Here is a 26,436-nt window from a genome sequence, read left to right as displayed (position 1 = left end):
TGGCCAGCAGCCCTGTCAGTGGGGCCCCGGGGTCAGCCCGCCCCACGTCCATCCTCAGGCTCCCCCCGAGCCCAGGGTGTGTGCGTCCTTGCACTTGGCTCTGCTCTTGCAAGGGTCCGGCCTTTTCTCTTGTGGACGTCACGTGCCTGGTGTGAGAGAAGCCTGGGGCAGAGAGGCGGCACCCAGTGTGGCTGAGCCTGGCAGGAAGGTTGTTAGACCTGCACCTGTGGTGCTGCAGCTGCTGGAGTGAAAGGCAGGCGGCGAGGCTGCGAAGAGGCCTAGGTGACACAGACCGGGAGGCCCCGGAGGCCCGGGGCCTTGTCTTTTTCAATTTTGTGTTCCTGGTGCCAGTACAGAGCCTGGCCAAGTGTAGGTATTCAATAAATGATTGCTGAATGAGTGAATGAGTGAATGAAATGTAAGCACAGGAAAGTCAATGGAACAGTTTCGATTTGAAACAAAGTGGAGTTTAAGTCAGGGGTTGTACGTAGAAGCACTGACTGGGGCAGATGTTAGGGCGTGGTGGGGGCTGGGCCGGCCAGACAGCCCTTGCTTGTCAGGAGTCAGGGCCCCTCAGCTCCAAGTAGGGAACGGATCCTTGTTGTCAGATTGTTGGGGCTTTCAAGAGAAGCCAGGAGCCCACATTTTGTGAGTGTGTGGGTGTGAAACCTTGTGATTTTAAGATTGGCCACTAATTCCAATCCAAAATATAAAATGTTTGGCAGGACAACAAAGCCTGGCCAGAAGCATTCAGAGACCAGCCCGTTTGTGACACCTAACTTGAAACCACAGAAGTTAAGCTAGATTTAAAAAGTCATTATTCCGTGATAGAGACTGAGGAAGACAGAGCAGCAGTGAGTAGGTACACATGCCTGTGAGTGTGAGCTACTGCAGCCACGTCAGTGCACAAGAAGCTGTGGCCATCAGTCATCAGCCGCTCCCACCGCCCCGACGTGTGAGCAGGACGCTGGCCCTGGGGAGCTCAGGTGCAGATCAAAGGAATGCTTTCAATGAGCCCAGACTTTTGCACCTTCCCATACAAAGAAAAGGGCTAAATTCCTTAACTTGAGAAGTTTGAGAGAGGTTTTCTTTAATTAACAGTAATCTTCTGATGTTCTGACTACCTGGTCTTTGTTGTAAGAGCTCCTGTGTATCCTGGCTCCTCCCCGCCTCTGCAGCGCAGTCCCTCAGCGCTCCCTGGGAGGCCGCCTCCCGGGCTCAGGAAGTCTGCCAAATAAACCGTAACTCTCAGCTTGAGGGTTGTACTTTTTTTTTTCATTCGACATGCCCCAAACAGCACAGAGACAAAACTATGAAGGAAAACTTTTTAGAGAGGCAAGGAGAATATAATGGGCAGGAAGGTACTATATGGAAATGGTTTTAGACGGGAGCCAGAGCCACACAGAGCCTTGGCGACAGGCACAGAGGCCCAGGCTCAAAATCCAGGGTGCAAAGGTCACTCCAGAAGTAGGAGCAGGCAGAAAGCACATGGGAGCCATGGCTCCAGGGGGGTGGGGAGGATTGCAGGGGAGAGTCTGGGTTAAGCTAAGTAACTGGGGTCACAGGGGACCAGAGAAAGTCCTGGCCAGGGTGGCTGGGCCAGGCCACATATGTAGGTCACAGCCAAGGGCCAAGCTTTGCTTTCTCAGTGGTAGCTTCACTGAGATATAGTTCACACACCATACAATTCACTCCTTCAAAGTATACAGCTCACTGTTTATTAGTATATTTATCATAATCGGTTCTAGGACATTTTCATCACCCATAAAGAAATCTGTCAACTGGAAAAAATGCACAACCTAAAAGCTGAAAATTATGCTTTATTCAGCGGACTTGCTGAGGACTTAAGGCCGGGAGACAGCCTCTCACAGAGCTCTGTGGGACTGTCCCAAACAGGCAAGGGAGGAGCCAGGAGATACAGGAAGTTTGGCAAAACAAACAAACAAAACCCCAACAAAAAACAAAACAAAGTCAAAACGAACAATCAGGTAGTCAAACATCAAAAGATTACTGCCAGTTAGAGAAAACCAGACATCTCAAGTTAATGAACTTAGCACTTCTCTACATACGGGAAGGTGCCGGCATCTGGGCTTAATGGAATCATTCCTTTGATGTGTGTCTTAACTCTCTAGGGCCAGTGTCCTGTTTTCCTCTGTCCTGAATCCCCTCGGGGTGCACAGCCGGGGTGGCTGCAGCGGCTGAGGGCTTGATGGCCGCAGCATCCTTTGTGCACTGAGATGGCAAGTGACACTCTTTGTCCACACCTCATACCCCTTAACAGTTAACTTCCTTGCCTTCCCTCCCCTCAGCCTTGCCCGGCTACTAATCTACTTCCTGTCTCTATGAATTTGCCTGTCCTGAACCTTTCATGTAAGTGGAATCACATAACATGCGGCCTTTTGTGACGGGCTTCTTTCGTCTTGCGTAATGTTGTCACAAGTCATCGTGTTGTAGCAGGCGCTGGGTCTCCATTCTCTTTATATGACGAGAATGGACAGACCACGCTTCATGTATTCATCAGTTGATGGGCCTTTGCTTGTTTCCACTCTTTCATGGCATGAATTGTGGCGCTATGAACGTTTGTGGACAAGTTTTTACGGGAATGTGTTCTCAGTTCTCTAGGATGTGCCCTTAGACGTGGAACTGGTGGGTCACGTGGTAACTCTGTGCTTAACTGAGGAGCCACTGGATTGTTTTCCACAGCGGCTGTCCCATCTTGTCTTCGCCAGCAGGGCTTGAGGATTCCCATTTCTGCACATCTTTGTCAACATCTGTCATCACCTGTGTTTTCGGTTATAGCCGTTCTACTGGGTGTGCAGGATATCTCATTGTGGGTCAGCCTGGCTTTATCAGTAATAAAGCTGACAATTTGATCTGTTTGTCTTTGTGTCTCGTCTCACTTGGTTCAGAATGTGCGCAGGGTACTATTTACCAGCCCCCCAAACCCCAACCACTGCCTCTGTGCCCCCTTGGGTACAACAGAACCCCCCCGGGGTGCCCTGTCCCCAGTGTAGACTTCTGCCTGAGCTCCTGAAAACCTAGGTCCACTCATCTCTTCTTCTTCTCCTCGTAATGAGCTCCCCAGGGCAGATACCCATCCAATTGCCCAGCTGCTGGGCCCAGTGAATAAATGTCCGGGCGTGCAGGGGCCACAGTTGATTGGTGATGTCTGCCACTGGGCGGGGGGAGCAGCAGCACAGGTGTGGGGGCTGTGTGGAGTCAGGTTCCCAGAAAGCTCCAGCTCCAGGGTCTGACGCTGGGCTCTGTAGAAAGGCTTTCCCAAGAGCACAGTGATCATGGCAGGACTGAGATCTGAAACAACCACCACCACATAAGGAATCACGGGCAAGGTGACCATCAAATCCACACTGATATTTCTTCAGAAAAGATTTACAAATGGCCAATGAGCAGGTGAAAAGATGTTCAATATCATCAGTCCTCAGGGAAACGTAAATCAAACTCACAGTGAAACACCATGTTACACCTGCTAGGTGCTATAATTAAAAATTGAAAAAAATCAAAACTGGGGGGTGTAGCTCAGCAGTACAGTGCATGCTTAACATGCACGAGGTCCTGGGTTCAATCCCCAGGATCTCCATTAAAATAAATAAAAACCTAATTACCTCCCCCACCAAAAAATAATAAAAATAAATAAAAATTAAAAAATGGAAAATAACAAGTGTTGACGTGGGTGTGGAGAAACCAGAGCCCTGTACGTTGCTGGTGAGAGTGTAAAATGGGGCAGCCACCGTTGAAGACAGTTTGGCAGTTTCTCAGCAAGTTAGAGTTTCCGCATGATCTGGCAGTTATGTGAAAGCAGGGACTCAAGCAGATACTTGTACGCTCATGTTCACAGCAGCACTAATCACAATAGCCAAAAGGTGCAAATGACCCAAACGCATGTCCACAGATAAGTGACAAACACAGTGTGGCACATCCACACCATGGAACATTGTTCAGCCGTAAAAAGGAACGAAGCACCAACACAACATGGATGGACTTTGAAAACATGATGCTAAGTGAAAGGAGCCAGGCACCAAGGACCACCTACTGTGCGAGCCACTGGTACGAAATGTCCAGAAAGGGCAAATCTGTAGGAACAGAAAGTAGATTAGCAGTTGACAGGGGCTGGGGGGAGGGGAGGGGGGGAGGTACTGCTGATGGGTACAAGCTTTCCTTCGGGGGTGACTGAAATACTCTGGGACTAGTTGCCCAGCATCGTGAATGTCCTAAATGCCACTGAATTGTACACTTTTCACTGGTTAAAATGGCAAACTTTGTATTATGCGTATTTGACCACAATGACTCCTACAGCAGCCGCCCAGCAGGACAGCAGGGTGTCCCCAGAGTGGCTGTGGCACCAGAGGTGCAGACAGATGAATTCAGGCCAGGGCGGTAAAAGGCAGAAATGACCAGCACAGTGATTGACAGGATGTGGGCGGGATGGAGACCAGAGAATCTGGGTTGACGCCACCCTGTGTCTGGGTGGATGGGTGCCTGTCACATGGGTGGGAGCACATGCGAGGAGCAGTTTGGACCTGGTGATGTCCGTGGGATGTCGCATGCAGTTGTGCCGTGGGTCTGGGCTGGAGGCCACGTCATGTCCAGACTCCTTGGTGAACAGATGGGAGTGAATCTGCTCAGGGAGAGAGAGAGGGGCCGGGAGCAGGGGCCCCACGTCCTTGTGATCGGGGGCAATCCTAGATCATACTCACCGTACTGCCTCAATGCAGCAGGTGCCTCTTTCGCTCGGGAGAACCCTTGCTGGGCGACGACTCTCCTGGTAGCCCACCACAGCTAAGGGCAGGGTGGCGGAGGAGGGGCCGTGAGCGAAACCGACACGGCCCAGCTGGGGTTGGGGGGAGGCAGGGCTGAGGGCGCCCACAGGGGCGGTGCCAGCTCTGAGCCTTTGCCCTCAGCCGCCCGAGCCTCAGCTGCCACACAAGTGCAACCCGGCTGGTGATTACAGAGCAACGTGGCTGAGAGCTCAGGGCTCAAGCCTGCACTCAGCCCGGGAGGAGCTGCAGACCTTGGACCAGGGTTTCTGCACCTTAGCACTAAGGACATTTGGGGAGGACCACTCCCTGGGGCAGAGTTGCCCCGGGCACTGGAGGACGTCCAGCAGTGCCTTCTGCCCGCCAGAGGTCAGGAGGGGCCCCTGGGTGGGCTATGACAACCACAAATGTCTAGACATTGCCAAATGTCACCCCACTGAGAACCACCGCCTTGGACACATCACGTACTGTCAGTGCTTTGGTTTCTTCGTCTGTAAATGCAGATACTAAAGGTGACCTCCTGGGATGCCGTGAGGGTCAGATAGTATCACAGACACAGCGCACGTGGCACATCGTAAGGGCTCCCAGTGTCAGTTCCGACGGGAAGAGGAGGTTCGGAGTCTCGGGCCTGGTGCTGGGGACACAGCAGGTGATCGGTGATCACCCGGGGGTTCTGGCCGTGTCTTTTGGAGACTGGCTTTGGGGAAGGAGCCCAAGGCAGCTCTGGGAGAAATGCTCAGGAGCGACCTCTGGGTATTCCTGCTGCCATGACACTTGGGTGGTCCTGGCGGCCCCGCAGCCTGAGCCGAGCGCCCGCCCTGGGTCTGCCGCTGCGCTGCCGCCCGGGCGGGGTGCTCTGAGGCAGTGGGGAGCCGGCTTCTGTGACCGCCGGAAGGGTCCTAGTCTTTCTCCCTGCAGGGCAGCCACTGACCAACTCAGCCGGGGACTCGCTCCACAGTGGGCACACCAGCAGCGTCCACCCCTCCTGGCCTGCCTAGGATGTCCTGGTCTCGGCACTTGAAGCCCCACGTCCTGGCAAATCTTCCCATTTCGGGTGGGCGGCCACCCCTGGCTGTCCCGACCCAGCTTCCCCAGCCTTCCCCAAGCGTGCAGCCGGGCGGCGGGGCCCCTGGGCCACCAGCTCTCCAGCTGGACACACCTCAGGCGGCACCGGTTGGGTGACCTCATTTAGGCCCGGAGCAGAAATAGAACACGCAGCACCAATTAGCAGCTGCTCGTGAGCTGAGGGCGGCAAATCCCCCACAGCCTCCCCCAGGACAGGCGGTGCAGGGTTGTGGAAAATTCCACACGCGACGTTCCTCCACTGGTGGGAGGGCCGTGAGGATGGGAACACACTCAGCTTTGCCTCCTGCTTGTCTGCAGGCCAAGGGTGAGAGCCTTTGGGGCCAGGGGAGGCGCAGACCCCAGGGATCCTGATTCTGTGGGGTGGAGGTGAGATTCTGCGCTTCCCACACGCTCCCCATGCCATCTGGGCACAGGGTGTCCTCGCACTGCTCAGTGAGATGAGGTGGGGTCCTGCCTCCCTCTGCCCCACCTGGGCCCTGAACCCGCTCTACACCTGGCCTGGGGGCCACCTGCTCACTGCCCTGCCCTAGAGGCCAGCTGACGCGTAGACGGCTGGGCAGGGCCTGGTACAGGCTGCTGCTGCCGGGAGCTGGTCTCTGCCTTTCTGTCCACTCCGACTCTGGCCTCTTGGACCCACAGCAGCTGGCCTGGGCAGAGACCCCTGGCTACGTGCTGAGGGACTTCCTCTGGTCCAGACTGCTCGGCTGGCTGGCCAGGTGACCTTGGGCCATTCTCATCACCTTTCCAGCCCCGCCCCGCCCCATCCTCTGTCCTCCCCTCTAGGGGCTGCGTCCTGTTAAGAGTGGAGGGGCAGCAGAGACAACGCCAGCTGGGGAGTCAGGGGTGCTGGGACTGAGTCTGTCTCAGCCTTAGATTTACTGCTAGTTTTGGGGCCTCGACTTGCCCAACCACAAAGTGGGGGAGCAGAAGTGAGGACTGTAAGGAGCCCCCGGGGGTTCTGACACTCTGAGTCTCCTGGGCACTTCCTGGCCCTTGGCACTCGGCCCAGGGCCTCCCACACTCTGTGCTCCGACCTCTCGGGAAGCAGTGGGTAGGAAAGGCCTGAGTTCCAGGTGCACAGAGCTTGCTCTGTCTCCTGCTTAAACTCCTGCAGGAAAAAAATTCACCCTTTCCTCACTCTATTCCTCTTTCAAGAAAGAAACAGGTGGAAGCTGGCATGACCATGAGTCACAGCGTGAATTCAGATCCACAGGAAGACATTTAAAGGATGCTGCCACCTCCCCCATGGGGGCAAACAGCCTGCAAGTCAGGGCCAGCTGATTCCCCACCCCGGGCTCCCCACCCACACAGCGGGGGCAGGAATTCCCCGGGAGCTTGCAGGCCTGGTCGGAGCCTGAGAGGAAAGTCAGTGTGCTGTGGTGAAGTGGGATGGGCTTCAGGGTCACGTAAACTGATTTCTCAGCTATTCACAGAGGACTCCCGAGTGCTGGAGGTCCCATCCCGCGGCAGGCCTGCCTTCACCCCCAAACTGATCAAAATCCCTGGTGTGACGCCGGCATCTCATCAAGGCAATTTCCCACGTACTGTCCCCTCTGAGCTTTAGAAGAACGCTGTGGTCATCACCCCCAGTTCACAGCGGGGAAGGTGAGGCTGGGGGAGGGGCTGGGATGCATCTGGATCACATGCAGCTGGGGCCACCTGACCCCCCGCCAGCTCTCTGGCTGCACATGGTGTGGTGCCTGTGACTCGGGTGCACAGGAGAGAAAGGGAGAGGGGCGCTGGGGAGCTTTCGTGGGACGTGGGTCCCGGGCGTCCAGTGTGGCAGGGTGCGGGGGCCTCGGGGGCAGGACTCCAGGTGGCGGGCACTGCCTCTGTGGGTGGTTACTGTGAAGGAGCTCAGACAGTCCCACGGCAGGGGAAACACACCCAGTCTCTCTTCCCAATTCCGAATCCATCGGTTCCTCCTCCGTGCCGCCCTGGGTGGCCTGTGAGTGCGATGACTCAGGCCCGTCTCGGCTCCCACAGCCCCGCCGGGCCCTGGGCAGGACGCCTGGCCTGGTGGACGCTGGGTGTGGCCGAGGCGGGCAGCCGTGGAGGAGCGTCTGGGGTCAGCGGCTAACAGGAGTGACCGAGGAAATGAGGAAACAGGGAAGCAGGCAGGGCCCACACTCGGCCAGGCTCGACAGGTGCTCAGTGCCCGGCCTTGGCTGGGAGCCCCAGAGTGGCAGTGCTGGGACGTGGGGCCACAGCCGGGCTTTAACAGCTCCCAGGAGTGACCCACCAGGCAGCCCTTCAGCAGCTCACCTGGGGCTTCAGTCTCCCTACTTCCTTCCTCTCTGCCCCTGCCCTCTCCCTCCCCTCTCCTTTGAGCTGAAGGAGAACCCCGTGAGGTACTTTACGACACTGTTTTACAGATGGGGAACGTGAGGCCAGAGGGCGCTGGGGCTTGCTCAGGCATCTTCCCCCTTCCTTCCCTCCCTCCCATGTCCTACCAAGCCATGTCCTGCACAGGGCCTGCCCAAGCAGTGCCCCTTCTCCTGGACTCGACACTGACATTTATAAGCCACGTGGCCCAGCTGCAGAGCAAGAGCTCTCCCTCTGAGCAGATCCCGTGGCCAAGACGGACCCGGCAGCAGGGCTGGGGTGAAGGGCTGGGGTGAAGGGCCAGGGAGGGATGAGGGGGTCCCAGGCCTGACGCAGCCCCTCTGGGACAGGGGTCCTAGTTGGGGGAGCCCCTGAGACCCCCACAGCCAGAGTGATGGGGCAGGAGTGGGAGCGGGCATGCAGACACAGCCTGCCGCAGGGACTCACAGATTCTAGCCAAGAGGGGCACAGAGGAGGCACCACAGGTGACTTCGGGGGGCCCAGCTGGTGCTGCCAGGCCCATCAGTTGGGAAGGCGCCTGGCATCGTGGACCCCTGCCAGAGACCCCTCTCTGCTCGCCTTTGCTGGCCTGGACGTATGTCCTGCTGGCCACCACTGTCTACACACTGCCTGATGTTCAAGGCTGGGGCTCCCCTCTGCCAGGGGCGCACAGCAGGCTGCTGGACCTGGGAAGCCCTGGAGGGTTTGGGAAGGGCACCCAGGGCCTGGCTCCCACGAGGCTCCTAGAACTCTGTCCAGGCATCTCACTTCAAACCCGGATGCATTCCTCCTGACCAGGCACCATTCCAAGCAGCCTCCCGTGCTTGATAATTCTGCTGCCTGTGGCTGATTCCTGGCTGCCCGTGGCCCAAATCTTGCTTCACTCTGCGCCACCTAGAGATGGCTGGAAAATGCTGCATCAAGGGAATTAGCCTCCGAGCAGAGCCTTCTTGCTTCCTGGTGTCTGGGAAGGATCTGGAGTCGTGAAGGTTGAGGTGGGCTGGGGGCCAGGAGACCAGGGGGCCACGTGTGAAGGAGGAAGCACAGCTGGGAAGAACTCAGCTGGCTCTGGGAAGGGACTGAGGATTCCTACACAGAGGCTGGCCCTGGGGCTGTCCCCTGGTGCGCCCCTCCTCCACCCCAGGTCCAGCCCTTATCCTGCCCAGCCCTGCCCAAGCCAGTGACTTCCTGTTGTCCCTCTGCCCCCCGGGGACCACTGTAAGCACTTTGACGCCTTCCTGTGGTGGCTGTCATGTGGTCATCCATCCAATTCACACCCCATTTTGTAGTGGCGATGGGGTCTGGGAGGGGCTGACCCCCTGCTTTGCTCCAGGGATGGGCCCCAACTGGCCTCAGCCAGAGTAAGGCTATGATCCTTTACAAAGCAATTGCCTCAGGGACAGCAAGTATCTGAAGTCTAAACTGAGCAGTGCGGGGCACCCTCCTGGCTACTGTGGCTGGTTCAGGGGTGGCCTCACTGGAGTGAAGCTCTGGGAGGCAGAACTCTCACTCCCCTGGCTGTGACTAAGGAAGCCCGTAGTCCTGGTGGTTGCTGGCAGCCATGCTGTGACTACGAGGGAAGCCAGTCTGAAGACCAAGTCTGCCCACAAAGAGGGGCAGAATCCAGACCACCGCTGAGAAACGGACCTGCAGCCCGGATTGGATTGTGTCAAAAGCCTTTCTCGCACCTGGACTTTCTAGTTGCCGAACCAATAAATCCCCTTTAGCGTTTAAATCAGCTAGATTATGTTTTCTTCGTCTAGAGACATCTTAACTGAACCAATGACATTCAAGAATTTTCTTTTGTCTGTACATGTTAAACTTTTTCCAACAAGAGTGTAACCTGCCTTGTCCACTTAACAATAAACTGTGAGCAACCCTGTTAAAAAAACAGAGGTGGAAATCATCATTTTTAATGGCTGCGCTGTGGCACAGTGGTGGCCGCGCAATTCATTTAACCCATCTCGTCTGTAGTGGGACGCTTAGATTGTTTCCAACTTTCGACTGTTTTCAGTAGTTGACAGAGAGCACGTACCTTCAGCCATCTGCCCAACCACCTCCTCAGGACGAGCTCCCAGGAGGGCGGCCGCAGTGTCCAGGTGTGCGCGTGCGCCCAGGGCTCTGGGCTCATCCTCAGCAGCGGGATGCCGCTGACACCCCGCTGCCGCTGTGACCCGCTCCTACACCGTTACCAGCATCACCCTTTTCCATCTTCGCCGGCCCACTGGCAAGTGGTATTTCATTTACTTTTTCATTTTTTAAATTTTTTTAAATTAAAAAGTCCCATTTTCATTTGACCATCTGCCACTTGTATTTCCTCTTTGTGCCCTTTGATGTATTTACTCAAACATTTAAAATATATACTTCATCAAAAAAAAATCAGACTGCTTCCTCCTGGGGCCTTCTACTTCCTCATTTCTCAGATTTCCACATGTTGGCACTGGCGTACACTGTACGCCATACGCGGCATATATTCTGTCCAATTACAAAAACATTCACAAACAAGGTGGCATTTTTAGGGGTCAAATCAATCGCTTTGTCAGCATGGCCCCTGCCTCAGGGGCTGGTGCCGGTGCAGGAGATACTGAGGTCCTCCCCAGTGTCCGTGCCAGCCCTCCCTGGTTGGGGAGCGGCCACCAAACTGGGAAGGGTCCACTCCCATGGCAGCTACACAGAGGCACACTCACTGACCACGCCGGTGTGGTATCGCCAGGCCACAGTGACTGGTTCAGGGGAGGCACGTGACCCAAGCGGGCCGGCAGAGGCACCTGGTGACCTCAATGGTCATGCGCCTTCTCCAAACACACAGTCCCCTCAGGACATGGCCAAGTACGCAAGCCAAGACACTCCCTTTAGAGTGTGAGCTGATCTGGACTGGATTTTGTCTTTTCTGCAACTTCCAACATCCCAACTTGTGGAGAATTTAGTTGTACTAGGACTGGGATGTCGCTAGGTGCAGACCCTCAACTCTGAAAGCAGCTGAACTGAGTTAGGGGAGGGGGCGGGAGGGAGAGGCCCTGTCTCTCATGGTGGGAAGGTGGGGACCCTTGCTATAGGTCATGAATTATTGTGGTCGGCTGAATAACGACCCCCCAAGATCTGCACATTGCTCCCTGGAAACTGTGAGCATTACTGTATATGGCAAAAGGGTGCTTGCAGGTGTGATTCGGTTAAGGGCCCTGATGGGGAGATCAGCCCGGGCTCCCCGGGCACGTCCTTGTGAGAGTGCCTGGGAGCCGTTGGTGAGAGAAGACGGCGTGACGACGGAGGCAGAGGTTGGAGGGGCCCGCTCTCAGGATGGAGGACGGGGCCACAAGGGAGAAAGCAGTCTCCCTTGGAGCCCCCAGAAGAAGGCAGCCCTGCCCACACTTTGCACTTCTGAACTCCGGGGCTGAGAGTAGCTTGTGCTGTTTACGGGCACTTAGCCCGGGGCAACTTGCCACAGCAGCACTGGGAAATGTGGGAAAGGAAGGCAACTATTACTCCCCCCCCTTCACGTGGGGGCGCAGGCCACGGGGGCGGGCCCTCCACGCAGGCGTGGCCGTCTGTGCCGGTGAAGGGCAGGGAGAGGCTGAAGGAGCTGAGTCACGGAGGGGAAGACGCAGTGCACGGGGGCGGGGCGCATGTGCCTCCTTCCTCCTCCTGTCAGTGCTCTTGTTTTCACTCAGACTCCTGTCTCCTCTACAGACAAGCAGTGCGCGCTTTTCCCACACTGACAGTTGGTTTGGCCAGAAAGTTCAGCTACTGAGTGGAGGGGTAGAAGGCGAGTGGGCTCACACACACAGATCTTTGGCAGCAAGCTCAGGAGCCACGGCTGATGGGGGACCCCCGGAGAGTTTGGGACAGGAGACACTGCCTTAGGATGAGGTCCGTGTGCGGCGCGGTGTCGGGTGGGCGGGGAGAGGGGGATTGGGAGCTGGGCAGGGAAGCTCTGCATTCTGAATTTCAGGTGGCACTCAGGGCCCCCCTTGCCCTGGGCATCCTCTCTGGCCACCAGGATCCTACCCAACCACTCTCCAACAACAAAGCCTGGGAGTTTTAGGTGGAAGGGTGGACACCCAGTCAAAACCTCCGCTTCCCAGCATCTCTTGACTGGGGTGGTCATGAGGGATGTGAGTGGAAGTGACAGGCGCCAGCGATTCACTGACACGTCAAAAGCTCAGGGAAAAAAACAAGTAAAACCAACGAAATCACTGAAGTAGGAAGTAGTAAGTTTATCGAGCACTCACCAGAAGGATAGTTTGCAAACCAGGCTCACCCAAACCAAGATGTGGAGCGAGGCTCAGAGGGACGTTACGAAGCCGCCCACATGGTCTGAAGGCAGTGAGTGAGTGCGCTCCACAGTGACAGGCTACAATTTCCTTAAATAAAAGAGAACTGGTCAGTGGTCACCTCATATCAACTTTGGGGAACAACTTAAGTTTCGCTTATGATTTTCAGACAAATAAGCAAGAAGTGACCCAGGTCACGTTAGCGTCACTTGTCTTGGAAAATAAGCTGAATTAAGCTTTGCTTGTATGACTAAACTGGTTTTGTCTGCTCAGGGAATTTTCCAGTTTGGCCTCTGTTTGTGTTTGATTTGAGCACACGTATTCTGTGTGTGGGCCTGAGTGTCTGATCCACCTACAGGAGGCCCTGCAAGGCCTGGCACCGGCTCAGGGAACCCACTCTACAGCCAAGGAGGTGGTGGTGCTGTGCCCATGGCCACTGGACCCACTGGTCCTACAACATATCCTGCTCCACCCTGAGGCTGTGGCCTGACAGAGCAAGGAAACAGGCTTTCCGCTCGGAGCCCGCGACCTGCAAGGACGGAGCACGGCCTTCAGGACGCAGCGTCCAGCCTGCACAGTGCTGTGATCCTCTCAGTGAGGACAGGGCTGTGGGAGCCGGGGGGAGCAGGAGGCCCTGACTCTCATCACTCTCAGGGGCATCCGTCTTTCCTGTCCTCCCCGTTCTGGCCTCTCCTGGAGGTTCCCAATCCCAGCACGGGAGCACTTCCAGAAAAAGACGCGGGAAGTCTCACTGAGCTTAAAAGTTACGGCTGCTGCCTACTCGCTTTGGGCTCCTTGTGCCAAGAGGAGGCAGCAGGCAAGGAAAGGGGTCTTCTGACACTGGAGGAGGCAAGGATGCTACCGCACGGTGGGGGCAGAGAACGCTTCTGGCATCTACACGAACCACTGGGTTTGATGGAATATGGGCAAGTCCAGCGGCCATGACCTGAGAAGGGCGTGAGGCCTCTCTGACGAGACCAGTGGCTGTGAGGCCTCTTGGATGAGAGACTGGGTCATCCAATAGGTTAAGAAACCTAGACCAGCAGAGGTGCTACTGGGGTGGGGGTGGGGGAGGGAGTCTACAACAGGTAATGGTGGAGGGACAGCACGGGTCACTGTCGTGGCTCCAGGATCCTCTTGAAAGTCTCCCCAGTAAAGGGACTAACCGGAGTCCTGGAGATGTTGCTAGATGGCCAACTTACGTGGAGCCAGTGGACCTGAGTGGTGCACAGGGCGGGCAGCGGCAGACGCTGCCCTCTGCTGCCCAGACTCCCCCTGGAAGACCGAGGCTCTCATTTCCCTCAGGGCGGGGAGTATCGGCTGCTGCTGGTTCAGCAGTAAGTCCCTCCTTAGGAACTGCGCTCAGCAGAAGGGCACTTCCTCCTCTTCCCAGGGGCAGCCCACATTCGATGACTGGTCTGTGCAGCCGTACAGACGCTCTACCTGCTCATCTCAATTCAAGACACTTCCGGGGCCCTCCTGGGTTGGCCTGATGCTCCATGGCAGCCCCTCAGCTCAGCTTCTCCCCACTGAGCCACCTTCATGCAAATATCCATCTCACCACCTGTTTCCCAGGGACCCAACTTGCATCACAGATGGAGCCATCCTAGATCACCACCTGTTACGCAGCGTCCAGTCCTCTCTTGTCTCCTTGCTTCAGCGATGATGCTTCCTCTACCTGGAACGGCTCCTTGCATTGTCCTGTCGCAGCTCCTCCACCTGAAACAGCAGCCCCAAGTCGTATCAGTCGACCTGCCTCCCCGAGCCTCAGTGAGGGCTATTCATTCACTGTCGCATCATTTACAGTTGCCTTTTCCAACTAGAAAAGTTACAGCAGCTCAGTGCATGACAGGGTAGGAGCTCCATAATTATATTTTAACGTATCACAAAACAATTTACACATGCAGAACGCCATAAAGAATAAAACAAACACCTGAATGCACTCCATCTGCCTCAAGAAATGAAGCATAATACAACTGAATCTTCTCTGAATTCCTCAACGTTCTCAGCAGCACACAGAGGCAACCACATTCCTTAATTTAGCTTTCCGTATTTTTACTTAAAAAAAGGGAATTACGTGGTATCATACCATGTGCATTCATAGTCAACTTTTTTTCACTCAAAATTGCTTGTGAAATCCATTTGTTGACATGTGCAACTTATTCATGTTTACTACCATAAAGCATTCTCGGGAACACTAAGTGTGATCGATCAGCCTTCCCCAGGAGCCACGTTTCTAATGAACGTTCCTGTCTCTGTGCACAGGCAAGTCGCTAGAGGGTACACAAAGGAGTGGGATCGCTGGGCTGTAGAATGTACGTACCTGCGACTACTAGAAATTGCTTACGGCCTCCCAAAGTTACTGAATGAATTTATGCCCCATCAGCAGTGAACCAGCACTCTGCACTGCTCATGAATCCACATCCTCGTCAACTTGGCACTGACAAGATTGTGAGATACTATGCCAGCCTGTTAAGTGTGAAATGGTACGTCCTTGGTTGTAATTTTATATTCACCTAAATCTTAGAGAAGGTAAGCCTTTTTTTTTTTTTTTTTAATGGAGGTACTGGGGATTGAACCCAGGACCCTGTGCATGCTAGGCATGTGCACTACCACTGAGCTATACCTTCCCCCTGCTCAATCGTTCTTTGTCGCACAGATGAATGAAGGCTCTGCACATTTTTCCCTGTTTTCCCACATCTGTCGTCTGGTTCCCGCGCAGTCCCACTCCTAGCCTCCCTCTGCCGCACCCCGGGTGTCACGCCCGGCCTTCCACCAGAGAATCCTTCACGTCCACCCCTACCATGCCCCTGGCGTTTTCTGGAGATTCTATCTTGACTGTTTTTTGATTATGTTGCTCATACTGCTGACCTATGCCTGACCACTGGTTCTGGGATTTCACTCAGGCCTGTCCTCCCCTGTCTGACCCTGTCTCCTCATCTGGGGACTAATATGTCCTCTAACCTAGTGCCTGGCTGATGCCTCACATCTGACTTCAAACCCAACGTATCATAAACCAATCCTAAACTTGGTTCCAAACAGGCTCACTGCTTGCTTTGATGTTTCTGTCAGCGGTGGGAGTTATCCTTTGCTGAGACAGTCTTGAAGCCGTCAAGTCAGTCTTGGTCTCCCTCTTACTCCTTCCCCTAAGAGACAGTAGATGAGAAAGCATGAGGTCAGTAATGAGGAGCAACCAAATCTAAAATGTTACAGTTACATCCAGTCAGTCACGAACTGCTGTCATTTGTTCCTTTGTAAACTCTATCCTCTTAGTCCTGCTGTCACTGCACTCACTGATCCTTGTGATAAGTGGGACCGAGCTGGAGAGAATCCCCAAGGTCCCCAGCGCTGAGGGCATGGAAAATCTGTAATCAGAGAATACAGTCAAGAACCAGCAGAGGTGTGTCCAGGAGCCCCCAAAAGCCATGCTGCAGCTCCAGTCTGAAATGCCAGTCCCCGACCCTCAGTTTTGGTCTACGGCCGATAGAAATACAATGCAAACCACGTACGTAATTTCAAATTTTCTGGTAGTCACATTCAAAAAAAAGAAAGAATATGAAAATAACTTTAAGCAATACATTTGACTGAATACAACATACACAATATATTGTCACTTCAATATGTAACCACCATAAAGATTAACATTTTCATTCCTTCTTTTGTACTAAATTTTTTAAATCCTGGGTGTATTTTACCTTCACGTTTCAAGCGGCGATAGCCAGGGCCCAGGCAGCGGAATTTCTCTCGCTCCAGGCGCAGCGCTTCCTCAGCCGCAGCCGGGCCTAGCCCCACCCTCCCTGCCCCGGCCACTTCGTTAGGCTGTCACCCCGCGGCTCTGTAAGTCGGCCACTTGGTACTTACCGGTCCCTCCCAAGTGCGGGCGACACGGCCTCGACCACCACCCGCAGTGGGAGCTTTCGGTTTCCGCGTCGCCCTGCCCTTGGACAGGGCCACTGTTCTGCTTCGCCCAGTAAGAGACACCTGGGCAAGAGTCCGGGCCGAGCAAGTCAGCCGGACGAGACCACAGCCGCGGTACCCTCTCCGCGGAAACGCCCCGAAGGCGCCCTTCAGTGACGTCAGGCGCCCGCGCCGTGCGTCACGCGCGCCATGGACGGAGGCGGGACTTCCGGGCGCGCGGAGGCACAACTTCCGGAGGGAGGCGGAAGAACGTCTCGGCTCTACGCTCGGGAATCCCGGGACCGCTGAGGGGCCACCCGGGGTGCAGGAAAGGGCCGCCGGGGCTGACTGGCAGCACTCGGAGTGTCAGGGCCGCGGACCTGAGGGATGAGGAGGGGCCATGGCCAGCGACGGGGCCAGGAAGCAGTTCTGGAAGCGCAGCAACAGCAAGGTCCCTGGCAGGTGGGTGTGACGGGGACCTGGGTCGGGGTCAGGGGTCAGAGGTCAGGTAGGCGCGTCGGCCTCCTGGGCTGCGGGTGGAGTCGGGGTCTGGGGGGCGGGTCACCTGGGCTCTGAGGAGACTGCTTGGGGTGTGAGGGGCGTAGGGGGAGCAGGGGGTCGTTGCGTGGGGTCTGGGAGGTGGCAGTGGCCGCAGGTAGGAGCGAGGCTGGAAGGGAGAAGGAGCAGCGGCGGGCGGGTTCGTCCTGAGACTGGCAGGCTCCCTTCTGCGAAACTCCTCGGCCCCGGGGGAGTTCGAAAAGAGTGACTCGGCTCGTGCCGCGAGGAGTTTGGTGGAGTGAGGAAAGTGGCCGGGACAGGCTGTGCCTGCCGGGGAGATCTGTGACTTGTTTCTGCTGGGGGCGCGGTGGTTCTGACCCACTTGATTGGCCTTGTCTCTCTCGTGGGCTGCTGCTTTTGCTTCGAGCCGGGAAGAGTACTGAGGCTCCCTGTGAATTTCCATGTTCCCGCTCTCTGGCCTCAAAACCAGCTCCTGTCTTGAGTCAGCAGCAGGAAGCAAATTAATTTTTTTTTAAAATTAAGTGCCTGTAGTGACCCGTGTGCACCCTGGAAGCTGTGCAACTCCAGAGTCCTCCTCTGACTGATGTGTCACCCAGCCCAGCCAGGGCCCTAGGAAGCGTGCAGATGTTACATGGAAAACACGTAGGGTAAAACCAGATGCCGGTGAAAATAGATGAGCCATAAGATTTCTAAACACTGCTGTGCTTGGAAACTAAAGTCTGAGATACTGAAAATTAAGAATTGTGGTGTTAACTCCAAGTAGAATCATTCATAAGCACAGTTTATTCATAATTATTCACAGTAAACGCTGTTGTTTGAGTGATGGAATCATAAGCTTTGGAATTCACTGCGTCCAGTCAGAAACATTTAATTTTCAGAGTGGTCTGGGAGTTAGCAAAAGTAAAGTTACTGAATGCCCGAAACAGTGACTTTGGAGGGGGTGATTAACATTGGCCAAAGACTGTATTTCACTCTATAGGATTGTGCTGGATTGAAGACCAGTAAGAGGTTTTGTCAAGACCAGTGTCAGGGTCCAGGATGATGTGAAAATTCTGGAATGGCAGAGAATGGGAGGTCACAATACTGACAGGAACAAATAAATGCTCTAGAACGTAGACTCCAGGGAAAAGGAGCCATGTGGCAGGAGAACTTCTGTGTGTTGCTTTTAGGTCTTGCGATTTTGGTTCCTCCTCCGTCTAAGTAAACTGTTTCTTAACAACCAACTGAGATATGAGAATAATCAAGCTCCTGTGTGTAGTTTTAATGGCAAATAGACCTTTGGATTGACGACTGTGTCTCTTGGTAATTTGTCCTTGTGTTGAGTTCAGTAGTGCCTCCCCCCGCCCCCTGTAAATTCGGGTCTCTGGAACCTCTGAATGTGCCCTTATTAGGAAATAGGTATTTGCTGATGTAATCAAGTTAAACTGAGGAATGAGGTCATACTGGATTAGGGTGAGCCCTGGTCCAATGACTGACGTCCTTACAAGAAGAGGGAAATTTGGATGCAGAGAAACAGACCTAGGGAAGAAGGCATGTGGAGCTGAAGACAGGTTGAAGTGATGCATTTACAGACCAAGAAATGCCGAGGATTCTTGGCAACCAGCAGAAGCTAGGAGAGGCAGGAAGGATCCTCTCCTAGAGACTTCCTAGAGAGCCTGGCCCTGCTGATTCCTTGATTTTGGGCTTCCAGCCTCCAGCACTGGGATAGGATTAATTCCTGTTGTCTTAAGCTGCTAAACTAAGTTTGTGGTACTTTGTTATGACAGCCTCAGGAAAATTATACTGTCCTCAACTTTGTCCTGTGAAATCCTGCATTACCAGACAGGATTTCTTTCTCCTTTGGTTTTGGTGCTGGGCTGTGTCTTAAGCATCTGTGAGAGCAGCTCCTGGGTGAGTTTCAGAGTTAAAGTTGCGTCTTGGAGAGCTCCTGGAGGCTGTCCGTGCCGAGGGCAGGCAGAGAGGAAAGGGTGGCCCTCTCCCTGGAAAGGCCTGCACAGCCGCTGCGTGACCCTGGCCTACTGTGGCCTCATCGCTGGCTGTGCTGCTGTTGGGGCTACAGAAGGTGTTGCGAAGGTGCCCATTTTCCTCTCAGTTGGTGACCTTCCACTGGCGGTCACTAGCCTAGTCTTCAACTACACAAACGCGGAGCTGTCAGGGCCCCTCACAGGCTCCGGTGGCTGTGCGACTCTTTCCGGGGGTTCCTGGGATTGTTTACCTTTCCTCAAGGGTGGACCTCAACCCAGAGAACCTCAGAGGAGGGGGAACACACCCACTGCAACATGCGGGGCTGTTAAAGGCACTTTGATGTGGCGCAGTCCTTTACAACGATTAATTCCTCAGTAATAACTCCTATGGCAATGATGGTGACGTTCAGCGAGCGTTTACTATCTCCCTGGCGCTGTCCTTGGTGCTGGGCTAGTGTTCTGTCACCCTCCTGTTATAGACTTTTCGGAACACATGCTCCAGGTGACACTGAGGTAGGCTCCATTTAGAGCCTGTTAGTTGTTTTCCCCAAAGCGTCGTGCTGAGAAGTGGTTTTGCGTGATATCTAAGGCCCATTGTAAGCCGATCCCACTCAGCTCTTTTGCCCCATCTCCTGCCCCTTCTTGTGCTGAGCCTTGCCCTCAGTGGTGCTGATGGACTTGTAGGTTCCTTGGGGTACATGCTGTACAGTTTCAGGCTTTCGTAGCTGACCAGAATGTTCTTTCCCTCCCTCCCCTCTCCTTTGCCTGCCTTACTTTGCAAACATTTAAAAAAATTCACTCCAGGGTACCTCCTTGTAAAGCCTTGCCTGTTTTCACGCCGTCTGGACGACAGTGCCCCTTTGTGCATCACGCTCACTGTTGCTGGGATGTGCTTGTTTTCGCCACCGGACAGCAAGCTCTGCAGGTTTAGGGAGGGTGTCTTACTCATCGCTGCATCGTTAGTGCAGAATCAGTGAGTGGTGGTTGATCCGAACTCCTTTCTAGATTAACCTCAAGAGAGTAGGTGACGGCCAGGGCCTCACACTGCGTGAGGCGTGGTCTTGCTTGCAGAGCCGCTCCCCTTTGCACACCCGGATCCTTAGGTTATGTGTTTGGCTGATGCTTCCTTGGAAGTTTCTGTTCTGGATGAGGCTGGATGTGTGATGTGGAAAGACGTTCTCACTAGGAATTGGGTGGTCTGGGTCTCAGCCATCTTTGTCTGTTAATCTCTTCGTGACCTTTTCCAGGTCACAGTGCCCCTGGGCCGGCAGTTTCTGTGTTTGTAACCTGAGGGAGTTGTGTTGGGCCTTCGTGGCTGTGACCTATGGGAGGGTACTTGCTTGGCCTAACCCTGTTCTTTTTGGTGAGGATGAGAGAGGCCTCTTGGACTGGTTTTGAGAGTTTGATAATTTATTGATTCAGCAAATATTTATTTAATCCATATTACGTGCCAGTGATGGTTCCAGGTGCTAGGGATACATCAGTGAATAAAACAGACCAAAATCTCTGCTCACAGAGCTAACAGCAGAGTGGGAGAGGCAGAGAATACATAAGGAGAGAGTTAGAAGATGTCACTGTCGGGAGGTGACATCTACTATCAAAACAAAGCTGAGAAGTGGGATAGATGGTACGGGGGCAGGTGCAGTGGGGAGGGTTTCATGGTCACCAGGTGGCCAGGTGAGCCCTCACAGTGGGTGACATTTGAGCAAGATTTGCAGCAGGTGAGGGAACAGGCCTCCTGGGTGGCTGGGAAAGGGGGGTCTGGGCAGAGGGGCGAGCACGTGCAAAGGCCCTGATTTGGGATGATTTGGGAGTGATTCTGGTTTGTGGGAGAGAAGGGCGAGGGCCAGTGTGACTATAGCCGAGAGGGAGACAGAGTCCTGGGGCACGCGGCCTGAAAGGCGCTGTGGGTGGGTCTCGTCCCAGGAAAGACACGGACTTTCAGTCTTTTATTCTGAGTGAAGGGGGAGCCTTTGGAGGCTTCTTGGCAGAGGCGGGGCATGACCTGCCTTTGGTGTAGCAGGCGGGCTTTGGCTGCTGGGTTGTAGGTAGACTGGGGGCTGAGAGGGCGTGGGCAGGAGAAGGGAGACCAGTTAGGAGGCTCTGTGAGCATCCAGGTGAGAGATGATGGCACCTTGATGAGAGTCAGGAAGTGGACGATAAGAATCAGAGAAGGTTCGGCCTGTTCTTTCTCGGGCCACTGGCTCGCTTGGCTCTCTCAGGGCCATCGCTTTCTGCAGTTGCACTTGGCGTTCCTGCCGTGCTCACCTGTAAATGCCATGACGCGATCACAGCGCACTGGGTGTGAGAACACAGGCCGCCTTTCCGCGTGGGTCCGATCCCCACTGCCTTAGCACGGCCCTGCGTGGCGGTCAGCTGGAGGAGAGCAGCTGCTGTGGGGATGGTCATTCAGACGATATTAGGAGCATCTTTGATGTGCCCGGTGCTGTGCTGAGTTCTGAGCAGAGAGGAGGCCCCCAGGGGCTGCTGGGCTGAGGGGGTCGGTGAGCACATGGCACATAAACAGCCTGCTGGGCACAGTCCGGTGATGTGGGCAGAACAGCGGGCACCGCATCCAGAGAAGGTCACATCCTCCTGGAGGAGGTCTCACCTAAGCCGGGGAAGGGGCCAGCCTGCCACGCAGAGCTGCCGGTCGGGGGTCACTGCACTCCTGGTGGGGAGGGGGAGATGAGGGGAGGGGCTGAGCAGGGCCCAGAGCATGCAGGCCTCCTGGCCCTGGAGAGGATTTGGGTCTTGGTGCTAAGAGCCGTGAGAAAGCACCGAGGGGTGATACTTGATGCTGTTCCTCCTCCTTGAATAGGGCGTGAGAGGAAGCAGGTGCGGGAGGGGAGACAGAGCAGCGGCTGTGGAGGGGGGTGGACGGTCCAGGGCCCCTGCCGCAGGCGGAACTCGCAGGGTTTGCTGTGGGTGGGGTGTTGGGGGTTGAGGTGATCCCAGGGTTCTGGCCTGAGAAATGGGGCGTGCTAGGCAGAATAATAGCCCCCCGGAGATGTCCACGTCCTCGTCCCCAGAACCTGTGAAGTGCCAGGTACACAGCAAAGGGAATTAAGGTTGCTAATCAGCTGACCTTGAGATGGAGAGATGGTCCTGGGTTATCTGGTGGGGCCAGCGTAATCGCATCAGCTCTTCTGTCAGAGATTGGACACGAAGTGACTCCATGTGACCTGTGGTTGCTGGCTTTGAAGGTGGAGGAAGGGGCCTCGAGCAGGGGCAGATGGAAGCCTCTAGAACTGGGAACAGCCTTCTGCTTACAGCAGCAGGAAGACAGGGACCATGGTCTCACAGCCACTAGAAACCGAGTTCCGCCAGCAACCTGGACGAGCAGGAAACGGGTTCTCCCCAGAATCGCCCCCTAGAAATGTGTGCAGCCAACTGACACCTGGACTCCAGCCTGGTGAGACCCATGCCGGACTTCCGACCTCCAGAAGTTTGAGATGATGAATGTGTATTTTGATGCACTAGGTTTGTGCTAATTTGTTACGGTGGCCACAGGAAACCTCTCCGGGGCGGGTGGAGGGGTCAGCGCAGCATGCTGGGGGCGTGGCGCGTGGGCAGGGGTTGCAGGAGCCCTCCACGCCTGCCCCTGCAGAGTCCTGCCCTTGCAGGTGGGTAGGAGCCTCGGCCAGTCTTCGTGTGCAGGCTGGGCCCTCACCGTGATATCTGCAAGGGTGTTCAGTGCTGTGGGATGAGGACTGAGCTCAGAGGGTCTCCCTGTGTCCTGAGTCCTCTCGGTCCCTGAGCCACGTGGAGGCCCCGCCTCCCTTCTCAGGAGTTCTGAGCTGCTGGCCCACCTGTGCTCGCTCTCTCGTGTTTGTATAAACCTGTGCTTGTTTCCTTGCTCGTGTTTTTGGAGCGGCTGTGTGGATTGAGTGTCTATTTTTTCCTATTTTTCTGTGTTGCGAGGAGCCCAGGCATCCGTGCTCAGGCGGTGACTCTGTTTTGTGGGAGTGGAGAGGGTCTTGCTGTGCTGAGCACCAGGGACGCACCCATGGGTGGGGTTTCGCTAAATACACAGACCGTTTTACTGGTTTGCTTTTTAGTGGTTGCGTTTTGTGCTATTAAATGCCTTTTATTTTGTCTGGAAACACTTTGGAAAAATAAATTTGAAGTGAAGTCTTTTTTTTCCCTCTTATGTATTTGTCTGATGTGGCAGACCTGGACTCTTTGAGGATAATTTCAGATGAGGACAAAAGTGACTTTTGAAAAATAAATCCCTGATGATTTTGGATTTGGTTTTTGCTTTTTAAAAGATTTTTGAAATGAGAGCTGGAGGAAGTATTTCAGTCCCCTAAGTATTGTGAAGGCGAGGTCAGAGGTCGTGTGTGGAAACGAATAGAACGTGTGCTGGGAGGCCAGGTCTCTGTTTTCCTGTTTTCAAACCCGTGGGCAGTGAGGAGAGGGCAGTGGCCGAGTGACCTTGGGCCGGGGCGTGACACCGGCCCTCCCTGCCTTCTCCAGTGGGCCCTTTGTCAAGCTCCTCCTTGGCTTATCCACCCCTCAGTCCAGCAAGTACCCTATGGGGGCCGCGGGCCCCCCTTGGAGGTGCTGGGCTGCTCCCTGCTCCTGCAGACAGGTGTGCGGGGGACACGGGCATGCGGGGCCACCGCTGTGCTCGGCCCTGGGAGCCTAGACTCGCCTGCCGGCCTGGGGGGAGCCTGCCAACCCCGCCCAGGGGCAGGTGTTGGTTCTGTGCCCCAGATGGGAGGCGGGGCCTTGAAATGGAGGTGGCGCCGGCCTCGCAGTGACATGTCCTACCAGCACCTGCTTATTGAGCACGTCCCTTGTGCCAGGCTCCTTACACACAACCTGCTGCGTGCTCACAGCTGCGGGGGTGCCGTGCGGTCCTGCACAGACTGCACAGACTGGGTCCCAGGCGGGGGGTTGGGAACCTGCTTCCTGCACGTTGACTGCCTCTGTTGGGGGATCTTCAGGAGGGAGACGAGCAGCTCCTTCTAGGTTCACCCAGGCGCTCCGTCCGCAGGGAAGAGGCAGCAGGGCCGCAGCAGCCTGGGTTCTTCCCGTTTCTGGGCCCCGGGCTACAGGGCCCTTTCGTTTTGAGCATCCCTGGTCCTTTCATCTCCTCAGTCTGAAAGGCTGTTTCCTCTTTCTGGGAATTAACATGGAAGTCCCAGGCCAAGTACTGGAGGTGGCGGAGGCACGTGTAGCACCGCTAGGAGCGGAGCTGGGTTCCCTGACCATAGTGATGAGAATTCGGGGCTGGAGGTGCTGTTACTGATACTGACGCCGCCAGGCTGGGAGCCGCGCTCTGCCCGAACCGCAGGGAGGAGGCCGTCTCCGCCCCAGGCCCGTGGCCCCTCGGGGAGCGAGCTGGCTTTGAGCTCGGGCGTCTCAGTGCAGGGCAGAGCCCTCTGGCTACACTGCCCCGTGTGTTTCTGGACTCCCAACCGCATTAGCTCTGTTCCCCGTGGGCCTTCCTGGGTATTGTGCTCCTCGGGGGGCCCTCCTCCCAGGGTCTGGCATTCACTGGCACTGCCAGAGGGCCAGCTCCAGCCCTGCTGTGCGCCCAGCCGCTGGCATGTCCGCGGTCTGCCGGCTTCCTTCTCACACGGGCTGCGCACTTGAGCTTGGGCTGTGCCGCTGGGGCCCGACTTGACACAGTTCTCAAGTGTGCCGTGTGGACGCTCTGTGCCTGCTCCTTGTACACCTCGCTGCAGGGTTGAGATGGGCCTTCTTTCAGTGAACACTTCTACTAAACACAAGCATAGACTCCGTCTTGCTGGCTCTAAGGCTTCCAGGCAGATGAGACAAACGATGTTTGATTCCTCCTTCCGGGTGGGCTCCTGGTCCTCGGCCTCCTCCCTCGGCAGTGTGCGGGCTTGTCAGAGGACACGAGCACAGCGGGCGTGGAGAGGCAGGGCTGAGGATGGGGTCTGCAGAGGGGAGGGGTCCCTGGGCATCACCGTGGACCTTGGGGGCTGGAGGCAGACCCTCGATGCGCTCAGTGCACCGCTTCTCTTGTCACGTAAGTGTGTCTGCAGGCGGCGAGGCCAGCCAGTTGGGTGAGGTCTTGGGGGTGAAGTCACAGAAGGAGTGGATGACGGGGTCAGGAGGAGAGGGGCACTGGGGGCAGCAGGTGGGTCTTCGGTGGCACAGGTGGCCGGGGAGAGCCAGGAGGCCGCTGGCTGGAAGAGGGTGGGAGGAGCTGCACGAGGCAGGGTGAATGTGCCATGTTGTTTCTGCGTGACTGTGGAGTGAGGTCCTGTCCGAGGGTGGGACGCTGAGTGGTGGGTGGGAGGCGGGGCAGCTGGGGCACAGCTGATTTTTGTGCAGGACCCATGAATGTGGGGTGGTGAGTTTGTGGCCGAGAGCTGGCAGTGGTTCAGCCTAGAGGCAGCTATCTGAGAAGCGTTAACTAGGGAAGGTCACTACGGTCAGGGAGAGCGTCATTGCCCACAGCCTCGGGGGAAGGCAGAGTTGGGGACTGGGCTCTGGATGCGCTGAGGGGTCTGAGGAGTGTCCAGATAGGCTGGCAGGGAACCGGGAAGAGATGGGAGAAAGGCTCTGTGTGGCAGAAGGAGGCGGGCAGAAGCAGCAGGGAGGGGAGGTCGGGAAATGGGGCTTGGTGATGGGGTGACGGCCAGCTGCCGGGCTGGTAGGACTGGACTTTTCCATGTTAATTTCAAAAGCCTTCCCCACCCCCTTACTCATATTTTGCACTTTTATTGTGATGTAACTGATGTAGAACACTGGGTTAGTTTCAAGTGTGCTGAGTGTGACAGGAGACGAGATCCTGTCCCTGTTGCAGGCATCTCATGGCCCGGAGGGGACAGTAGATTGCTGCGAGCCCCGGGATGGGGCAGGCGGTGCTGCCAGGCCTCCGGTCTGGGTCCTGTGGGGCCGTGCGTCTGCCTGCCTCCCGACCACGCAGTGGGCGGAGGGGTGGCGGCATTGTTTACTGTTGTAGTCATGGTGTTTCATTCATTTTCCTCCAAAGCCCTCTAAAGTGAATTTCTTTGGAAAACTTACCCCCCTGAACATATTTGACAAATCTGGGGAGCATCACTACATGTTAGGGTGAGTCTAATGGTAAATCAGTCGCTAGTTTAGCTCATATTTCAGGAAACTGCTGTGGAGCCCGAAGGAGACAGTGAGCGATGCCTGTGCATGGAGAAGGGGTCGATGAGCTGTCGGCTGGAGCTGACTGCAGGGGCTGCCTGTTGGCTTCGTGTGTCTGAAATACAGGGAGGCGTTTAGTCGTGAATGTGCTCATGGAGTTCTTCATTTGCTTTATGATGCTTAGGACACTGCAGCTTGGATACGGTTCTTTTCTGTACTTTTATTTCCTCTCACTCTTCACTCTTTCGCTCAGTTCCATTGTTACCCGCTGCTAATTAACCTTTAATTAAAAACAAAACAAACTCTCCTGGTGTAGTCCCATCAGTTTTGTTTCAGAGCCGGTGCCGTGGTCAAGGGGGATGCATGTTCACACCGGATGGAAGTTCGCCAGGATACGCAGGAGGGAGTGGCCTTACTGTTACAACCTGGAGCCATGCGACCCTGGACTCCGGACTCCTCCCTTCTTGGCGCCTGCGCTGTGCCCTGTGCCGTCTCCACCTT

At 55.5% G+C, this 26,436-nt stretch overlaps 1 protein-coding gene and 1 long non-coding RNA gene across 8 annotated transcripts in view; one reads left to right on the top strand and one right to left on the bottom strand.

Annotated features, from left to right (window-relative positions):
* Positions 1-1,802: 1,802 nt before the first annotated feature.
* LOC105091834 (uncharacterized) lies at positions 1,803-16,522 on the bottom strand. 6 transcript variants are annotated; one of them, XR_010383079.1, is made up of 6 exons: positions 16,319-16,522; positions 14,076-14,176; positions 12,416-12,547; positions 4,539-5,409; positions 4,052-4,091; positions 1,803-3,312 (listed from the first exon to the last, which is right to left on the bottom strand). It is a non-coding gene; the product is annotated as an uncharacterized LOC105091834 (long non-coding RNA). The 6 variants fall into 6 exon arrangements; XR_004140408.2 differs by having other exon boundaries at positions 1,803-4,091; positions 4,539-4,636; positions 5,244-5,409; XR_010383077.1 differs by having other exon boundaries at positions 1,803-4,091.
* A 92-nt stretch (positions 16,523-16,614) lies between these two features.
* The window catches only part of TBC1D22A (TBC1 domain family member 22A), a 241,839-nt gene continuing 232,017 nt past the window's right edge, over positions 16,615-26,436 (top strand). For both annotated transcript variants that reach the window (XR_004140407.2, XM_031463479.2), the window contains exon 1: positions 16,615-16,816. Coding sequence is in view for 1 of the 2 variants with exons in the window: in XM_031463479.2 (XP_031319339.1) it covers positions 16,755-16,816 (62 nt within the window). In the remaining variant the exon portion in view is untranslated. The remainder of the gene's footprint in view (positions 16,817-26,436) is intronic.

The sequence above is a fragment of the Camelus dromedarius genome, chromosome 11, assembly GCF_036321535.1.
Source record: "Camelus dromedarius isolate mCamDro1 chromosome 11, mCamDro1.pat, whole genome shotgun sequence".
Lineage (NCBI taxonomy): Eukaryota > Metazoa > Chordata > Mammalia > Artiodactyla > Camelidae > Camelus > Camelus dromedarius.
The sequence above is the reverse complement of the archived record's forward strand: the minus strand, read 5'-3'. Positions and strand labels throughout refer to the sequence as shown.